This window comes from Planococcus citri, chromosome 1, assembly GCF_950023065.1.
Source record: "Planococcus citri chromosome 1, ihPlaCitr1.1, whole genome shotgun sequence".
Lineage (NCBI taxonomy): Eukaryota > Metazoa > Arthropoda > Insecta > Hemiptera > Pseudococcidae > Planococcus > Planococcus citri.
In genome coordinates, this window is record NC_088677.1 from 9,770,612 (window position 1) to 9,791,228 (window position 20,617).

The following is a 20,617-nucleotide window of genomic DNA, read 5'->3' on the forward strand; positions in this document are numbered from 1 at the left end:
TGACACGTTTGAGTTGGAGTTGAGCGTGAATTTCGGATTTCCAACGTCATTTGATGAAATTTTGTGAAAATTTCAATGTTCAAAAATCTGCTGGAGGCTCCAGTAGTTTTCAAAAAGTCGCTGGAGGCTCTAAAACGACTTGAAATCTACCAGTAATCGACTTCATAGCGTATTGAAATTAGTTTGCAGAGTGAATTTCGACTTTATAACTCCATTATTTGATGAAATTTTGTGGAAATTTCACCTTTCAAAAATCTACTGGAGGCTCCAGAATTCCTCAAACCTTCCAGCAGTCCACATAATTACATGTTTGTGTTGGAGTGCAGCGTGAATTTCGGATTTCCAACGTCATTTTGAGAAATTTTGTGAATGTTTCAAGTTTCAAAAATCTGCTGGAGGCTCCAGAGCTGCTCAAAACGGTTCGAACCCTTTCTCAATCGATTCAGAGGGTCAAAAATACAATTCAAATCAAATTTCACTTTTTTAGATCAATTTGGTAGAATTCTGATTTTTCTCCATTTTTGACCCCAAATTTAATATTCGAAAATTCTCCAAAAAATCGAAAAATACATTTTTGAATCCTTACATACTCCTTCAATACAGCTTCATCCTTCTAATTCAAAAAAATTTCCGCCAATTTGTGGGAATTTTTCACTCAATTTTGAATCCTGCGATCCAACAGAACGACGCGACGAGTAAATATCTAAACTCCTGCTTTTTTTCATGTATTTAGCCACGTAAATCACACCAAATTTCATCATTCGAATCCCATTCATTTCAGTCACAAAGAAATTGATAACAGACGAACAAACAACTAGTTCTTATCATCCTCACACACATTTCAATTCGAAATCTGCGCTATCTATTCCACAAAAACGTCGTAGTATAATCGAAAACAAAAAAAAAATTAACAATGATCATCATTGGCAAAACAATTAAAAATCTGATCTAATTTTACGTTCCTCTATCTTTATCATTGCGGTATACGAATCCAAAAGCTAGATAACTTATCAGTTCGCTAACACATTCGAAACACACAACATCCGTTAGTTCAAACACAGCGATATCAATATCACACATCCTGTCACATCTCTGACATCTCCGTTTAGTGTATTTGTTTTCCCAACCAAAATCCACTCACCTCGTTTTAAACGGATGAAACCTCCAAGTTCTCGAAATATCGGTGAATCCTCCCCCAGCACCAAACTCCATCATCGGAGGACTAATGGCTTTCTCGGGGACCAGAGTTTGGTAAGCGTTCATTTGAGCAGCACAATTCAACGACGAGAACAACTTCGAGGCGATTTGTTGAGCCGCAGATGATTTAGGTGACGGTATTTGGGGCTTCTCTTCGGGTATAGGTTCCTTTAGTCTGGTACCATGGTAACTATAAGGACGTCTAGGTTTACTCTGAGGCAGATTTTTCTTATTAGCCTTGTGTTCGATCAGCTTCTCGATATCCGAGCTAGGGGTAGTTTTAGCATGAACCCCGAGAGGTGGTTTCCAAGGGCTTTGGACGTAGCATGATTTACGCGATGAGACCAGGTCCAACATATTGAATGGGTTTACGAATTTAACGAGTGAGTTGAGCAGAGTAGATCATTACGTAATCTCGATTTTCAACGAGATTCCGACGACGATCGAGACGATCTCGTATGGAGGATGAAACCTACGCGAGTCAACCGAAGCCGGTAGACACACTCGTGGACAACCTTGTTAGGATCTCTGTGGTTCGCGATCGAGTCGGAGTCGCGACACTCGACAATTCGACACGCACTACACACACACAATACGAATATTATGGGGAAATACGATCGATGGTCACTATACACGAATAACGAACTAACCACAGATAATACAGTCGCGATCGTTCGACGGTATCTTTATTATTATTATGAGCAACGTAGACCTCAACGATGCACTACGATGACAGCATCGATCCAGACGACAAAAGCTCTATCTCTAGGTGCAGTATTAGCAAGATTAATACGAAAAATACGTGATAATCATACACATGCACTTCGCAGACAACGCACTATGCACTTCACCATCACCGACGACAATTAATATTAAACACATCGACGATGAGCCAGCACATCCTCGAACCTAGCACCAAAATTTCTCACACCGACGCACCGGTTTCGATCAACTAGTTCGGGCGAATTACAATCGACAACTGCAGCTTCGATCCAGTTCCTTGTAATCGACAAAGGAAGCTCTTCTTCGTCTTCTCGTTTCCGTCTTGTCGATCGACAAAGTGCCAAAGAAAGGGGCCACCATCGGCATCGCGACAATAGTACACTCTACGACCCGCATCGTTTCACTAATTAGCACCACAGAAAAAAATAATATCGAAAAAAAATTCACTCGCACCTACACGTCTTAATTTCGAATCCCTCTTCTCGCGACTCGACTCGATCGAGAAACGCGACAACGCGATGCGAATTAAACGTTCGTACTTCAGAAGTCAGTACGTCTAAAGACTAAATGGCAAATAGTAGGTAAAATAAAATACTAATAACTTGCCAGTTTTTTCGCCTTTCACCGCCCCGCGCCCCGCCTCGTTCGAGCTCGGGCGACAAATCCGCGCGCGCGGATCGCCGAGAACAAGTCGTCAAACACAGGGACCGGATCCGGATCCCCTACGTTGATTACACATACAGAAAACGTAACGACGACCAAGATCGAACTGTAGCAAACACTCGAACGAGTCCTCACACTCTATCTCTTCTCTATAGTGCTCTCCCAGGCTCCCAGCATCTTTCCATATATCTCCAATAATACAACATGTGCACACGAGTCGAGTATTAGATACTGTATTATTCTTCGATAAATACGTAACTCGTATAGTAATAAGAAGGGCACAAGGAGAAGGGAGAAGGGAGAAGGCATTAAAATGAATACGATATACCGAAACGATAATTAATATATGCGACGTGTTAAAATAAAACGTACCGATCGTGATTTTTTTTCAACTCCGAGATGATATTTTACTCGTCAACTCCGACTTCCAACTCCCACACTCGCATGTATAATATGTCAGATAGATTTACTCAATACCTATAATACTTCTATGTACAGACGACAGACAAAGATTTAAATTTATTGTCTGTATGTGTACGATACTCTTGATAGCTAATTTATGACGAATTATCACCCATTCGACCGTGTACTAAACGTGAAAGGGGTTTTAAATTAATTTTTTATTCGACTATACAGATACATACCTATACCTTATAGGTTTCGTAATACTCGTAAGTAATTATGCATTTTACCCCCCTCCCCCTCTCTCTCTCTCATCAAACGGCATGCCAGTATCGTCATGTAAATCTACATAATGCATTCAAATGATGAGATGATCATGTTTCCGTTTGTAAAAATTTATGAGAGTTTTTTTCTCGTTGAGAATGTTCTTTTTTGGTACAGAAGCGAAAAAAATTCGTACTAAAATGGTCATCGATCATTCTTCGTTGACGTAGAAACCATTATTGGAGAATCAAACTGAGAAGTGTGCGTCATACTTCGAATATATGAGGGTGTCGAAGATCGTACATAGTATCGTGTTGAGATTCAAAAAAAAAAAAATCAAAATGTGAGGGATACAGCATCTAATATGGTTCACTGTGGTGGAGGGGGGGAGTGTTACTCATGATATCCGAGGGAGTGAGGCCTAAAGCACGTGAGAAGTACAGAAAGTTCATTACCACCCTTCCCCCCCCATCCCTGTGAAAAAACTACTATAAAAGTTGAACGAAAGAAGACCTTGACACAATGATAAGAAAGGTGAAAATTTCAAAATTTCAGATTTTTTCACAAAAATATCAAGATAAAAATTTTTAATTAGGTAGATGAAAACAGGATAATTCTAATGAAAAAAATTTAAAATTTTAACCAGATTATGTAGAAAAAAAAATTACAATAATTATTTTCAATTTATTGTTTCCATTTTTTCTTTAATTTTCAAGTTTTTTTTGAGGGAGGGGGAGGGGCAGTATTTAAGGCTTGAACTCAGTTTTCTCTGAGAAAAAGTAACTTTAGTAACCAAAAAAGTGACAAAACATTTATTGCAGAAAAAAAATCACCCAAAAAAGGACTTAAAAAATTGAAATTATTTTGCAACTTTTTGATTAAAAAAACGAAGTTTTTGGCAACTTTGGATAATAATGAGAATTTTTGAAATTTCGGGCAAAAAGCGAGACTTTCTTTAAATTCTTTGCAAAAAACGGACCTTTCAACAATTTTTGGAAGAGAGTGAAACTAATGGAATTTTTTGCGAAAATTAGACTTTTTGGAAATTTACACAGATAGCGAGACTTTTGCTTATTTTTGACAAAAAGTGACACTTCGATAGTAATTTTTGCAAAAGGCAGGGTTTCTTAGCGACTTTTGGGATAAAAACGAGACTTTTAGGTAATTAGAGGAAAAAAAGTGAGAATTTTTGATGAAAAGAAATTGAAGGAAAAAAAGTGATATGTGTATTCAATTTTGTCAAAAAAGTTTGCACTATTTTGCAACTTCTTATCTTTTAAATACTTACTCAATTTTTGGGGAAAAAATAAAATTTTTAGCAATTTTGTTAAAAAGCGAAATTTTTTGACAATTTTTTTTCTTTAAAAAGACTGACAGTTATTGAACAAAAAAAAAATAAATTTCCGCAATTTTTGTCAAAAAAACGAGCTTTTTCTATTGTTGTCATTTTTAGAAAATCCCCCCCCCCACCACCCCAAATAAAAATGAGACTATTGGGTTTTTTTTTAATGAGATTTTTTGCAAGAACCAAGAAAGCACAATTTATAGCAACTTTAACCACAAAAGATACTTTTTTGCAAGTTTGAATAACTTTCCAACCAAAAAGTAAATTGTTCGATTTTTGTGGAATTTTAAAAAAATAAAATTTAGTTAAAAAATCGAGGAAAAATCGAAATTTTACCCTAAGCACTTGGAAAGCGGACCTTCCGACCCCTCGAATTGACTGGAAGCGGTTTCGAACCATTTTCAACACTAAAAAGTTGAAATTTTCACAAAAGTTCACGTTGAAAAGTTAAAGTTTATTTTATGTTCTAATTTCAACTTGTAGATTCGAACGAAGTTGCTTTCAAGTTGTTCTGGAGCCTCCAGTTAAGTTTTAGAAATCCGATTTCCAGAAACTGCTCAAACCAATCTCACCCTTTGGTCAATTTGGATTGTTTTTATGGCGCTTCTTGAAAATCTGGAATTGCGGAAATTTCAATTCTCAAAAATCTGCTGAAGGTTCCAGAAGTGCTCAAAATGGTTCGAAATTGCTTCCAGTCAATTCAAGAAGTCGAAAATAAAGAAATTGAATAAAATTTTGATTTTCCTCCATAATATGTGACCCAAATTTAATTTTCAAAAAATTCACCAAAAAATCGAAAAAATCTGCTGTATAACACTCCATTTGATGAAATTTTGTGAAAATTTCAACTTTCAAAAATCTGCTGGAGGCTCCAGAATTGCTTAAACCCACCAGAAGTCGACATAATAACATGTTTGAGTTGGAAAGTAGCGTGAATTTCGGATTTCCAGAGTCATTTGAAGAAATTTTGAGGAATTTTCCAGTATCAAAAATCTGCTGGAGGCTCCAGAACGACTTGAAACTACCTGTAATCAAATCAGCGAGTTGAACTTAGGTTATAAATCAAATTTCAGTTTTCCAACTTCATTGGGTGAAATTTTGTGGAAATTTGAATTTTCAAAAATCTGCTGGAGGCTCCAGTAATTTTCAAAAAGTTGCTGGGGGCTCCAAAACGACTTGAAATCCACCAGTAATCGACTTCATAGCGTATTGAAATTAGTTTGCAAAATTAATTTCGACTTTATAACTCGATTTGATGAAACTTTGTGAAAATTTCAACTTTAAAAAATCTACTGGAGGCTCCAAGAATTTTCAAAAAGTTGCTGGAGGCTCCAAAATGACCTAAGCCCACCAGCAGTCGACTTCATAACGTGTTTAAGTTGGAGTGCAGCGTAAATTTCGCATTTCCAACTTCATTTGAATGAAATTTTGTGGAAATTTCAAGTTGCCAAAAATTGCTGGAGGCTCCAGAACTGCTCAAAATGATTTGAAATCGTTTCCAATCGATTTGGCTGGTTGAAAATAGAACATATCCTAAATTTCAGCTTTCTAGGTCAATTTTGTAAAATTTTGATCTTTTTCCCTCATTTTTGGCTGGAATTTGAATTTTTTTAATTCACCAAAAATCGAAAAATACGCTTTAGAACTTCAAGTTTTAGCTGGTGATGAATGTTTGCCTGCTCTTTCGATCTAACATCGTGCAGTTCAAAAAATAAGCAAAATCTGTGATTTCGACTCACCTGTCAATCAAAATAGTCGCCATTTTGTCAGTAAATCCAACTTTTTTTGGCAAGTTTGCTTTAAAATGTTCCTTAGGATGTCCTCTCCCAGAGGATTGGCCAAGGGGAGGGGGGGTGCAATTATTCCTATTGTCATATTATATCGGTCGATTAGTTCAAGAATCCTCTGATGAAAATCACTGAAAAAAATTTTAAGACTTTAAAACAGAAAATATCGCCCCAATTTCACGCATTTTCAGCCACACATCATCTCACGACCTCTTTTCTCCAACTTTTGTCGTACACAACACCAAAATACACAGAAAACCTAACCAATCCGAACCCAACCACACTCGCCAACTCTTGTAGCAATAATGCTCTCGTTAGTACTTGATCTTTCAAAAGAACCTACATACTACGACGCTTCAAAAGACGCACAGCACAGGGCGATAGAGCAAAGAGCAAAGAGTCAACTCCAAGTGCAAATACTTGAGGTACACCGTCATTCGCTCGATATAGAATTTCACGTAATTAACGGTGTGTCCTGAGAGACTCTATAGTATACCTCGTAATGTCGTATTATACCTATTCGCCCACAGACGTACACATTTCTGCATTTCAACAATGCTATAGTACCAACGATACGTACGTACATAGACCAGCGGTATGGCATGGCAGCCAGAGCCACTCGACGGACCTCGCGCACAAGAATGCAACTATTATAATCGACTTCTTTCATTATTTTCTCTCTTCTTAAACATGAAAACTAGTCTTTTTAAAAATTATTGTACGTACACGCATTATCAACAGTTGAAATATGCGACAAGGTCTTCGAGGATCTCTCGCTCGCTATATTATACCTATAGCTTCGAAGCTGCTGCGCGCAAATTATAATGAGTCACAATCGAACACACGTATAGTATAGAACGATAGCTAAAGATTTCCAGCATGAAACAACGTTCATCGGTATATACTCAAAACCCACGATCATAACGTCATGTCCATGGCCAGGGTTTCTCAAAAAAAAAGGTATGAAAATTTGCGACGACCTTCGCCATAGGTGGGCAAAATAAATAAACGTCGCATCGTAAATTTGATTCAGTTCATTCGCTCAAGCGAATAGACCAGGATCACATAGAAATCGAAAATACGAGTAAATTGCCATTAGGTACCGCATTTGTGTGTACTACGTTGTTGGCTAATTAGTGGCGCACTTCACATGTACATATTACGAGTAGGATATGGATTACTAAATTTAGACCTTTTTTAATGGTCCTATTAAAACCCCCCTATTCGAAGGCCCGCATCTAATTAAAATAAAATGTATTATTCTTTTATGAATAACGTGAGCGAGCTCCATCGGCATCGACCCGCAATAATCGATAAATCTCGCGTAGTATTTGGAGAACGGCCAATCGATAAATTCGAATATGGTTATAATATGTACTTAACGGTGGAGCGAACACGGGGCAAGATTTTTACCTATGTTATGCAGCGTTGATTCTCGCTCCATGATTGTGTACTTGTCGTTTAATAATTGTTACCGGTGTTTTGGGTGTACTATGTACTTGTCATTTAAAATGATGAGAAAGCAAAAATGTGGAAGAAAACCACGTGTGAGGAATAAGATTTTTTTATTGGATTTTCAGATTTTATTCTAAAGTCATCGATGATTCGCAGATCACCAAGAAATTGTATTCAAATTAAAAATCGCACCCCAGGCTCCAGAATGCATCAGAAGGGGGAGTTGTGGGGGGGGGGGAGAGGTCGATAATAGCTTCAGGAATTATTTCATGTTGTATGAAGGCGTTTTTCAAGCAAAAATCACTACTTTTTCAAGACCAACCTAAAATATTTTCAATCAATTTTTCAAACTTTCTCCCTATTTTTTCAACTACATAATTTTTCATATTTTTTTGGAAGAGGGGGGGGGGTCATTTGAGTCTTTTTTTAAAAACATGGATATGATTTTTGCACCGGGAATCATTCCCAAATTCGCTTTGAGAAAAAAAACCAATCAATTTTCAATGTTCAGGTCGTAGATTAAGTAGATCTGATATCATAATTATTTGGACTACACTTGAAACCTTGGAAAAGATTACAATGAATTTTCAATATTAAGTTGTACTTTTGAAAACTTTTTCAAGAAGGTGACACTTTCAATCCCTAAAGAATTCTTTTTGCTACAAAAATTCTAGAAAAAAAAGTATCTCAATGAGTACCACCCCGATTGCTTTTTTGCTGAAGATGTCAAAGTCTATTTTCCAAAAATATTACTTTTTTACTAAAAAAAAAAGTAGAATTTCCAAAAAGTCTTGCTTTTTTTGCCAAAAAACTGTCAAAAATTTTCGCTTTTTACCAAATTTAAAAAAAATCTTACTTTTTACCAAAAAATGCCAAAAACTGCCAGAGGGGTTCACATTCTTGCTAAATTTGTAATATTCTGGCTAGATTTCATCAGTATTTTCATCCGCTAACTTTAATTGCATCACTAATCGATTCAACTCGTTCATCCCCTAATTCAATTAAAACTCTAAATCAAAATATTTACTCACACTATCAAAACTCATTAAGCGTTGTAAATTTAAAATCAAACACTTACCCACGATTCTCTAGTCAATTACTAAACAGTAAAAATTTATAGCTGTGGGCTCTCTGATTCCCACAGCCACCCCCCCCCCCAATTCACACGATAATTCGGTGCTCATAAATGTCAAATTTTGATACCTTTATGGCTCCGGGCTCACATTTTGGCCTCGCGTTCGCGACCATTTTCAATATGATAAAAAACCAAAATTTGAATAACGTTAATATTTCTCATCACAAAATGATGACACTTGTAACAATTTGTACAAGAGCTAATTAGCTCTAAATACTTTTCAAACCCTTTTAAATCAACCACAAGTACATTCAAAATATTGACATGACATTTACAACTTTTTTATCACTTACTAATTATTCAGAATTGTAACCCTTTTTCATTAGTCGTGCGCATGCACCCTCCAAATTGCAATTTTCCAATGTCGTAAATGTCGCCCGCATTTCGAAATCGCGCATCCTTTTTGATCCTTTCCCAAAATAAATTTAAATCAAACTATCTAACCAATTTGCCCAATTTGAAGCCCTCCCTCACAAAAACGAACCAAATTTTATTATAAATACAATAATTAGGGCGAGTTTACAAACTCGCAGCTGTTTTGGACTACCAAAATAGATACTTTGAGTTCTGTTTAACGGTTCATTTTGCAACTACTCAATTTTTAAGTACAGTAGACTTCCGATTATCCGAACTAATTGGGGAATTAGGTTGTCCGGATAATCGAAAATCCGGATAATACGGATTAATATTGTTTTGGTTGAATTTTGGTAGAAAATGACTGTTTTTTTTATGATAATGGTGTATTTTTTTAATTTTTTATTAAATTATTCATTCATTCATTCATTCATAAAAAGTGCAAAGGATTAATTTTATTTCTTCACAAAATGGAGAAAAACAAACCAAAAACAAAGATTACAAAATTTTTTGACTATGTACTTGTAAATAATTTGTGTATGTTTGTCCGGATAATACGGATTTTGTTCGGATAATCAGAAAAAACGGATAATAGGGAGAATTTTTTTTCGTTCTGATAATACGGCTGTTCGGATAATCGGAGGTCGGATAATCGGAAGTCTACTGTACTTACTTACTTACTTACTTACTTACTTACTTACTTACTTACTTACTTACTTACTTATCGAATTTTCAAGTTCACAGTATTTATTTATTTTGTTCACTAATTTTCAAGTATTGTTTTTTTGGAGATTTATTGAATTTATTCGTGAATCAATTAACAACTGGTCAATTATTTTTACTTTCGAGTCAATGAATGTATTTTATCGTGCAATTTTATAATTTTTCACGAGACCATTTGAGAATTCCAATTTTTGGTTCGGATGGCACCAGAGATTTCCTGTCTAATTTTACTACAGTGGGTTCTGCTTAATGTGGGCGCGTTGGTCCAAGGCATGTTCCACTCTATTAAGCGAAAAAATTTAATAACCGATGCGGAGAAAAACTGCAAAATTCCAAATTTAATTGAAGTTTTATCACTTTTCGATGTTTTTAAAAGGTGATTACAATACTGTTTGTGTTTTTTAGTTATGGTTAATCTTTTAATACACTTTGAACACCTTTTTTTACGATTTTTATAAATTTTTACAAAAATTTCATCATCTCTTGCTAATTTTCATCAATTTTCACATTTTTTCATCCAATTTTTGTTAAATTTTGCTGAAATTCATGATTTTCTCCAACTTTTAAAGATTAGTCCACTCTATTAGCCGAGTGCAATGCTCATTTTCACTATTATAAGTGATAAAACTTGCATGTAAAAAGATACAAACGTTCCGTTCCAACCCATTTCAACTCTATTAAGCGAATTTCTCTATTAACCAATAACACATTAAGCGGAACTCACTGTAGTTCAATTCATTCAACATTGGTAAGTCTCATTTTTGGAGTTTTATGTATTTATTTAAAATTTAGTTTAATAAGTTTAAAAAACTTGACCTTACCAACTCGATTTAAATCCCATACGACGGGTGTAATAATCAAGTAATTACAAACACCCAAAAAAAAAAAAAAAAAGTTTTTCCTTACTTCCCCTAAACTTAATTTCAAATTTTTGTATTTTGTGTAAATATAATGATTAAACAGTTTCCGAATTTAACCGTAAATTTAGATTTTTATAAAATTAGATTTTATTACCTTTTTTTATCCAAAATTTTGTAAATTTCTATCTTGAATTTATCAAATTAAATTTTGAAAACGTGAATTTTTGAATTTTATTTAATTAAAACTTGAGGAATATAACAAATTATTAAAAATTGTCACTTTTTTGCAAAAAATTCCAAAAATACAATAATTTTTTTAATTTTCTAAAAATAGTTTTATATATTATAATCCTGTTTTTTGTCATAAATTTCCACTAAAATTGCCATAATCTTGCTCCTTTACAAGAAATTGTCAAAGATTCACACTTTTATGTCAAAAATTCCCAATTTATATTAGCTTTAGCACTAATTTTCATCATTTGTTTTTACTGAAAAAATAAATTCAAAAGAGAAATGATATTTTAAAAATAAATCAACATATTTTTGGGATTTTCAAAATTTACCAAAAATTGAAAAATCTTTGATCTGCTAAAAGTTTGGTCAACACACATCCAGGTAGATTTATACCCTGTTTTTGACTTCTAAAATTAATTAGTGGCGGTTTCGAGATAATCTAAAGCCTTCAAGAAAGTTTTGGATTTTTGAATTTTGAAAAAAATTTTATTAAAAAAGTAAAAGTAAAATTCAACATCTCTGAATTTAAAATTATGATATTCACATCTGTTTGGATTGTGCTATTTTTTAGATCAAGGAATCACTTAACCACTCAACCAAAATTACCAACTATATAAAAGTTTCTCATGCACCGTCCTTCTTTTTTTTTTTTTTTCATCCTGCATGCGATTTCATTCAAACCATTAAAATCTGTTACCATTAAAAGGGAGGGAAATATGGAAGGGGGGGGGGTGTCAAAGTAAGCTCGCTCGAGCGAAGATCGTGCTCTCCATCTAGAGCTTGAGCCAAGCACTCCTACACGTATACGTTTCTAAAGTGCACACCATTAAGCAAGCTCGAAAAGGAAAAAATGGAGGTAAAATGATCAAATTACCGTGTACGTAGACGCCACAATCAACGGAAACATAAACTTAAGTATACGAATATTTCGTTTACTTTGGGTCGAGGGTAGGGTATACGGTTTAGCTCGTTGCATTATTTGTATTGTGCATCTAACAGTATATAAGGGCATCGCCAATGAGTACTCTATACATACATATCACGTTAACACCATCGAAAATTACAAATACTAATATTTGCTAATCTAAAACACATTTACACATAGTCTATTACGATGATCGGAGCCGAAGATTAGAAAATGCGTTGGGCTGCGTTATGTATTCGTATACTCGTACGTACGTTTTGAGTCAAGTACAAAATAAAAAAATCCATAATGAGTAGGAAGTGTTTTTTAAAAGAGAAGTTAACCGTGAACTTGGATCGTTTATAGTACGACGCAACGTTCGCTTAGATCATTACAAACGCTAATAAAATGCCAGTAATAGTGTCGATGAAGTTGCCATTTAGAATAGAAAAAAAAAGACTATACGATGGATACGATGGGAGTGTATAAGTATATGAAGTGTGTAATTTTCACAAGCAATTTATACACTTATTACGAGTATAAAATAGATCCGCGATCATAAGACACGATTTGGACGGGTGTCGGGTACCTGCTCGCGACCTGTCCAATAAGCAGCAGATTCCCTGCCGAGATGAGTTTTTCTTGTCTGATTAATGCTTTCTACAAATACGAGTACGAGTTGGTAGGGGCTGTTTACAACTCTGCAAATCCGTTTATACGAGTAAGTAAATTGTGCTCGGTGTAATGGGCGAATGGTGATGGATATGAGAGAACTGAACACCTTTCATTTTTTTTCCTTCTTCAAAGACAAATGCGATGTGACGAAATCATCTCTTTAATGGTGTTTAAACGGCTGCCTGGCCCCGTATAGATAGCGTAATTAATGGCACGAGTTTCGTGACGAGTGTATATGTGTAGATTGTGTACTAAAGTGTTAATAGTAAATTAAACCAGGAATGCGATGAAGGTGAGAGGTGAGGTTTTCAGAAGGAAGTTTTCTTTTCTATAGTTGATAACGTGTGGAACATTCCGAATAGATATGTATTTTTTTGACTTTTTTTTCTACATTCGTGAGATGAGTAAACATGCATTTTTTGGTCCATTGAGCTTTTCAAATACCAAAACCAAATCGAAGTGAAAAATTGATGATGATGAGAATATTCTCAAAACAGGTTGGTTTATGAACCCCTTTATGATTTTCAATTATTAAATAGGTTTTTTTTTTTTTGTAGAAACGATGAAAATCTGGGGTATTTGCTCTTTCATCTCTCCTAAAAATCATGCGTTAATTTTAAGCCAAGGTCATCGCTACTTAAACCCCTAAAATCCATCATCAAAGCAAACGCAGGTATCGAATGGAAAAATGAGAATATATCCTTGCGATGACTTCAAACTTTATCGTTGCCTTTTCTGATTTGAAAATATGCCCAATTTCCGTAAATCACTCAGGGCCCATACTCATAACTTCAATGTGCGATAAAGTTTAAAAAAGTAACCAAAAAGTAGCGAAAACAGCCATAAGACTTCAGAAAAACATTTTAATGGAGAAAAAATGGGCAAAAAAACAAAATTTTTAAGCACTTTTTGGAATCTCTCCCCCCCCCCATACCTTAAATATGCGAAAAAGTTTAGAAAAGTAACCAAAAAGTAGTGAAAAAAATCATAAGATTTGAGAAAAATATTTTAATAGAGAAAAAAATTGACAAAAAACCAAAATTTTCAAGCACTTTTTGGAGCAAACTGAGACTTTTTGGAATCCCCCTCCCCACCTCAATATGCGAAAAAGTTTTAAAAAGTAACCAAAAAGCAGTGAAAAAAATCATAAGACTCGAGAAAAATGTTTTAATAGAGAAAAAAATGGGCGAAAACGAAAAGTTTTTAAGCACTTTTTGGGACAAACTGAGACTTTTTGGATTTTTTTTTGCAAAAAGTAACAATTTTTAATAATTTTTAGAAAAAAGGAGGCTTTTTGGCAATTTTTGGTAAAAAGCAAAATTTTTAAAAAATTTGATAAAAAGTGAGAATTTTTGACAATTCTGGGCAAAAATCAAGGCTTTTTGAAAATGAAAGTTTAGAACTTTTTGGTGTAAAATTGGTATTTTTGGGAACCATTGACACAAAGCGAGACTTTGACAACTTCAGCAGAAAAGCAACATTGCTTTTTGGAAATTTTCAAGAAAAAAAGTCACACATTTGAAATTTTGCACGATGCTTAAAAACTAACTTTGTTACTATTTCACTAGCAAGTTACCTACTTTTTGTTACTATTTCTTCAAAAATGGCCAAAAAAGTAACTTTGGTTACTTATTTAAAGATTTGTCGTGTAGAAAAAAGGGCCAATTTTTTGAAAATAATCAATATTTTTACATTAATTGATAAAAATTTTGTGGTAATCTCAACTTTCAAAAATTTTCTGGAAGCTCTAGAAGTGCTCAAAATGGCTCGAAACCTAATTTGAGGGGTCGGAAAGTCAATTTTTACGTGGTTAGGGAAAAATGTTGATTTTTCCCCCTATTTTTGATGCAAATTTTATTATCAAAAATTCAACAGAAATCGACCAATTCACTATAGCGCCTAAAGTACGGAGACGATTGGAGGTGGCATCAAACGACGATGGGGGGGGGGCGGCTCTAACAATATTTTGGGAATTCCAGATCCAGATTTTCAAAAACCGTCCAAATTAACTACAGATTTTACAAATCAGTGCTAAATCTATTTAAACCGATTTTGGTTAATTTTTTTGGAATACTAGAATTTTCGAAATTGGCTTAAAACCTACTCTAGGCGACAGTGGCGACACAGCGTGTCGAAAATAGGTCGTATCAAGGATATTTTAGCTTGCCAACTTGAATGGGTAAAATTTGGTGAATATTTCAGTTTCCAAAAATTATTTGGATAAATTTTTGGAATATTTTTGGTAAATTAAAATTAGATCAGATTTTAATTATTTTGTCAATGATCATTGTTGAAATTTTTTTTTGAAATTTGATATGAACCTTATTTTTGACCCTCTGAATCGGTTGAGAAAGGTTTCAAACCGTTTTGATGAGCAGTTCTGGAGCCTCCAGCGACTTTTTGAAAACTACTGGAGTCTCCAGAAGATTTTTGAAACTTTAAATTTCCACAAAATTTCATCAAATGAAGTTGGAAATCCGAAATTCACTCCGCAAACTAACTTCAATACGATATGAAGTCCACTGCTAGTAGATTTCAAGTCGTTTTGGAGCCTCCAGCGACGTTTTTGGAAATTCTTGCAGCCTCCAGTAGATTTTTGAAAGTTAAAATTTCACCCAGTGAAGTAGGAAAACTAGAATTTAATTTATAACTTAATTTCAACTCGTCGAGTCTATTAGAGGTACCTAGTTTCAGGTCGTTCTGGAGTCTCCAGCCGTATTTTATAAAATCCAGATTTTCCAGAAATGCCATAAAAATCATCCAAATTGACCGAGATTGGTTTGGACAGTTTTTATGACAATTTTTGAATATGTATCTGGACATCGGAATTTCCGAAATATGACTGGAGGCTCCAGAACAACTTGAAACCAGCTTCGTTCGACTCGACATATTGAAATTAGGGCATAAGGAAAATTTTAGCTTTTCAACTGAACTGAGTAAAATTTCGTGACAATTTCAACTTTTAAAATCTGCTGGAGGCTCCAGAGGTGCTCAAAATGGTTTGAAACCGCTTCCAGCCAATTCGAGGGATCGGAAGGTCAGCTTTCTAGGTGGTTGGGGTAAAACTTTGATTTTTTTCCATTTTTGATCCAAATCTTATTTTTAAAAAATCAATAAAAAATCGAATAGTTCACTTTAACATTTGAAACAAACGATTGGAGGTGGTACCAAACTGTGCTGGAGCATCAAACAATAGTTTGGAAATTCCAGATTTTCAAAAAGTGTCGTAAAAACCTTCCAAATTAACTAAGTATTGATTTCGAGAGTGAGTTCTGAAATCTATGTATTTGAACTGATTTTAGCTCAATTTTTTGGGAAACTGGAATTTTTAAAATGTCGCTAAAGGCTCCAAAATGGCTTGAAACCTACTGCAGGCGACAGAGCATGTCGAAAATAGGACGTATCTAGGAAATTTTAGCTCGCCAACTTCACTGGGTAAAATTTATTGAAAATTTTAGGTTTCCAAAAATTATTAGGGCGATTTTTTGGAACATTTTTGGTAAATTGAAATTTCCAAAATGCCTCTGGACGGTCCAAAATACCTTGAAACCACATCCAATGGACTCAAAATCTTGAAAATGGGATGAATCGAGTGAATCTCAGCTTCTCAACTTGACTACTAAGTGAAATATTGTGGAAATTTCAGTTTCTGGAACCACATGGATGGATTTTGGTTCCTTTTTTTGGATAATGGAATTCCAAAGTGTGGCATGAAACTCCAAAATGTTTTAAAACCACTTCCAGTCGACTCAGCATGTCAAAAATAGGGTGTCGAATAAATCAACCGTTAATTGTGACTGTCAAGAAAAATTCTTGAACTGAACCAAGCTAAATCAAAAAAACATTCAAAAATAGTACATCACATTTCAAAATTTTAAATGCTAACTTGCATTTTTCAATTTTTGGTGATTTTTTTCAAAACCAAATTTGGCCTCAAAATGGAGGAAAGTCAAAATTTCATGAAATTAACACAGAAAGCTGAAATTTGAAAACATGTAAGCTAACTGACCTACTCACAGCACCTTTATTTTCTTTCCCCAAATGAGGACAGCGTGTATGATTTTTTTCAGAGAATTTTTCGTTGGATACTCAATTTTAAAATTCGTTTACAAATCAAGATGGGTTTCACACCCATCAAAAAAAAGTAGAAACCCAAAAAATTGCAGCATATCACCATGTTTGGGAATATCTCTCCACCTTATGATTCATAATCTCATCAAAACTCTATTTGGTTTTCCCATTTAAATTAAAATTTCCAAACAACATCCAGATTTTAAAATTTAACAACTTCAAGCAAACGATCACGTACACTTTAAACCTTATCTACCGCTTGTTTTCGTCTTCATTTGCGACTAATCGATCCTCATTACACGTTATCAAACCCTAATTTGCAAATTAATCGCGAACACCTTCCCTTTAAAATTATACAAAACATGCAAAAATTCTCTCAAATGCCAACATTAGTTCACAAACCTCTCTCATTTCCTAAAAAACATCGCATCAAACCCAGTACAAGTACATTGGAATTTTGATCAACAATTTCATAAACACACGAATGGGAGTAGTCCAATAATTCCAAACTGATATTTACATTCATTTTTCATTCGCACATATAAATATTGAAACAACTTTTAATTATGCAATACAATTTAGCATACGCTCGATCTTTATAGATACACATTGGCGCAGTTGGAAGAACATCGCTTTCACCATTTTAGAATTTTTTTCCCCTTCGTATAAGAACATATTTTCAACCTACACACATTTCTATAGGTATCTTGTACAACGACATAACTTCAACTTGTAACTTTAATCGGAAAATATCCTCTTGCAAACAAAAAATTATACGAGTATAGCAATAAAATTGTCAAAATTTTCCAAATCATGATTCGACACAGCAGTATGCAAATATCTTCCATCTTGGTTGATTAACATATCAATGAGTTCGACCTACCTACCTACTTAAAAATTTTCTTTCTCGATTAATTTCACGAATTTTTTCTACACCTAAATAAAATACTATTAATCCAACCTTACCAAACTCGTACTCTCTTGTAAATAATATTTTCAAAACCCTTCGTACGTGTCAACTTGGTACTTACCTGCAACAAAACAGAAAAAAAAACAAGGAGAAAATTAATTAAACTGGCGACGACTAAAAATGGCGGCTATATAAACTACCATAGAGGCAAATTACAAGTAATTAAGTACACAAGTATAGTAAGTTAAAATGACTCGACTATTATTTAAACTCGATTTGCGAATATTTCACTCGTATAGCGTGATAAATTAACGTTAGTTATTCTAATTCCGGAAGCTTTTATAGCGTAAGTAATTAGTTAAAATGATTGTTTGACGTAGCACCCATAGCCATCTCGATTATCAATTTTTCAATATACATTAATATGATAACATCACTCTGTTGTGTTGATGGATTTCCTGGTACCGAGAGCTCGAGAAGACCGACACAGAAGAGGACACGATTTACGCAGGTAATAAATCCGATCGCGGATAGAATTGTTAATTTACGCTCTTCAAGTCTTCCAGGAGGGTCATCCGTTGTTTGAAAAAAATCATCGAGGAAAAATTGGCTATGGCTACTGCGAAGAATGTCTAAGACACGTCGGAAATTCAATTTCTAACTCTTCACTTTCTACTAAACGGTTTAGGAAGATTCGCCCTCTTTTGTTTCGGTGTTTTTTTCTTTCTCGCATCGTTGATTTAGTATGCAAATTCCTGCCTAATCGTCGACATTTTTTTCAAAGGTAATTTAGACGCTTAATTAATATCGTCTCGTGCCCGGTTCTATGTGAAGAGAACATCTGCCAATTTGCAGATGGTGGTTTTTTTCACATTTTCTCGCAAAAACCTGTATTTCTTTTTTTTTTGTTCCAGCGAGCGATCGTCAAGCGACAACTAGTTTCTCGTATCAAGTGCGTGTAATTATTGTTTCGGGTTGCTCCCTCCTTTCTTTCTTTTTATACTTTTTTATAACACTCAGTCAAAGGAATATGTTATTACCTCGTTAAATAATTTTACATGAATAGTTTCATTCGAAGGTTTAAAATACGAGTATGTAGGTACCATGCCTGCGGTTGCTTACTGTTTCAGAATGGAAATTATACCGGTGAAGGTAATTTTTGGGCTAAAAAGAAGTACAGGTGATGGTGACGGGATGTAATGGTAGCCAAAATACTTGTATGCTGAAGTAGTTTTCAAAGAGAAAAAAATTAGAAAACTACGAACAAAATTTTGTTTGGAAACTCATTGGGAATCACTGAACCAATTTCACATTTAGAATTACTTCAAAATGGGAAATTTTAGCTCAATATAATTTATAAAAATGTGATATGACATGTCAATTTTCACTAATTTGAGAATGCTGAATTCAAAGGAGGAGTATCGATAAGGCCATTTTTTGGCACATGACAGTTATCGACTGAACCACTCTTAAAATGTTGTAATGAATGCCCCAAATACGAATCCGTGGTTAGTTAACCCAAAATGACCAATTTTTGAGCTCCAGGGGTCCCCAAAGTTGCGAATAAAAAAATAATTTTTGGAACCACTGAGTATCATTTTCAAAAACTTTTTCAACGTAAAATATCTGTTTGAACCCGTCAAACATTATACGAGACAATTTTTCCATTTTCGACTCTCGGGGGCAGAAATTTGGGGGGGGGGGGGGGGGTTAATTTTTGAAAAATTTTGGAACCACCATTTTGAACTTACCCCTTTGAACCCCGCTAAAAAGCTTTTTACAGTTTATTGGTATCTAAGAGACCTCCATCCTACCAAATTTTGAGCTCAATAAAATTTTGCGCTGGTACTCAAAAATCCAAATTTCCAATTTTTTGTAATTTGGATTTTTTGGGAACCCCTGGATAGCTGGAAACTTGCGATTTGCGCCTAACGTAACGTTTTGAGGCATGTATTCAATTGCCTAGGTGAAAAAGTTCAATTAAACTCCGTGTATATTCGTAATTTTGAACCCTTTTTTCAGAGCCCCCCACTTTGGGCACCCCTGAAAAAGGAGATTATTCATATTTTTTCAAATAAATTGAAGAATTTACATTTGGAACACACTAGCAAGAGCTCGATAATTTTTCACTCGATTTTACCAGTAACTTACAAAATTGAGCTTTTTTGGGTCAAATTCTGAGATCTTACTTCGTTGAAATCATGAAAAACGACGTGATTTTAAGATTTTTTCGAACAGTAAAATCTCAGAATTTGGCCCAAAAAAGCTCAATTTCGTAATTACTGGTAAAATCGAGTGAAAAATTATCGAGCTCTTGCTAGTGTGTTCCAAATGTAAATTCTTCAATTTATTTGGGGCATTCATTACAACATTTTAAGAGTGGTTTAGTCGATAACAGTCTGGTGCCAAAAAATGGCCTTATCGATACTTCTCCTTTCTTCATTTTTTAGGGATTCGAGCACTCGGTATTCCCAAAACCTCCCAATTAAAAAAAAAAAAGACAAGCTGGAGACACACTGGGGTTTTGATCTGAAAAATAAGTAAGTATTCAAGCTCATAACCTTTGTGGGAGGAGGGAGAGGGAAGGAGGGAGGAGGTTCTAGACAATCAGATCGAAAAAATAAGTCGATAATTGAATTCAGCGTCAACCAATTCAAAACAATCGATATTTCACTCTACTTTTCAAATTTTTTTGAATTTTGATCAATTCTTGTCGACTGTTGAGATCTTACTTGAAAAATTGGTTTGCTAAAAAGAGTATGAAAAGGGTCTCAAAATGATTACTTCATACTTTTTAAATGGAACCTTTCAACTTTTGTAAGCTTATCTAAAAAGAAAAATTCAAGGAAAAAACTTCTTCGGTGACCAATTTTCAAAAAAAAAAAAAAAAAATCTGTCAAGAAAAAGTTTTTCTA

General features: G+C 34.4%; 1 protein-coding gene across 5 annotated transcripts in view; it reads right to left on the minus strand.

The window, feature by feature from the left end:
* Positions 1–20,617, minus strand: part of LOC135847113 (focal adhesion kinase 1-like) — a 145,709-nt gene that overhangs the window by 63,595 nt on the left and 61,497 nt on the right. For 2 of the 5 annotated variants that reach the window (XM_065366542.1, XM_065366551.1), the window contains exon 1: positions 1,142–2,502. The exons of 2 other annotated variants lie outside the window; for them this stretch is intronic. In XM_065366542.1, coding sequence (XP_065222614.1) covers positions 1,142–1,554 — 413 coding nt within the window. In that variant the 5' untranslated portion in view covers positions 1,555–2,502. Of the gene's footprint in view, positions 1–1,141; positions 2,504–20,617 lie in introns of those variants that run through there. One more of the 5 variants, XM_065366532.1, reaches the window with a different exon arrangement.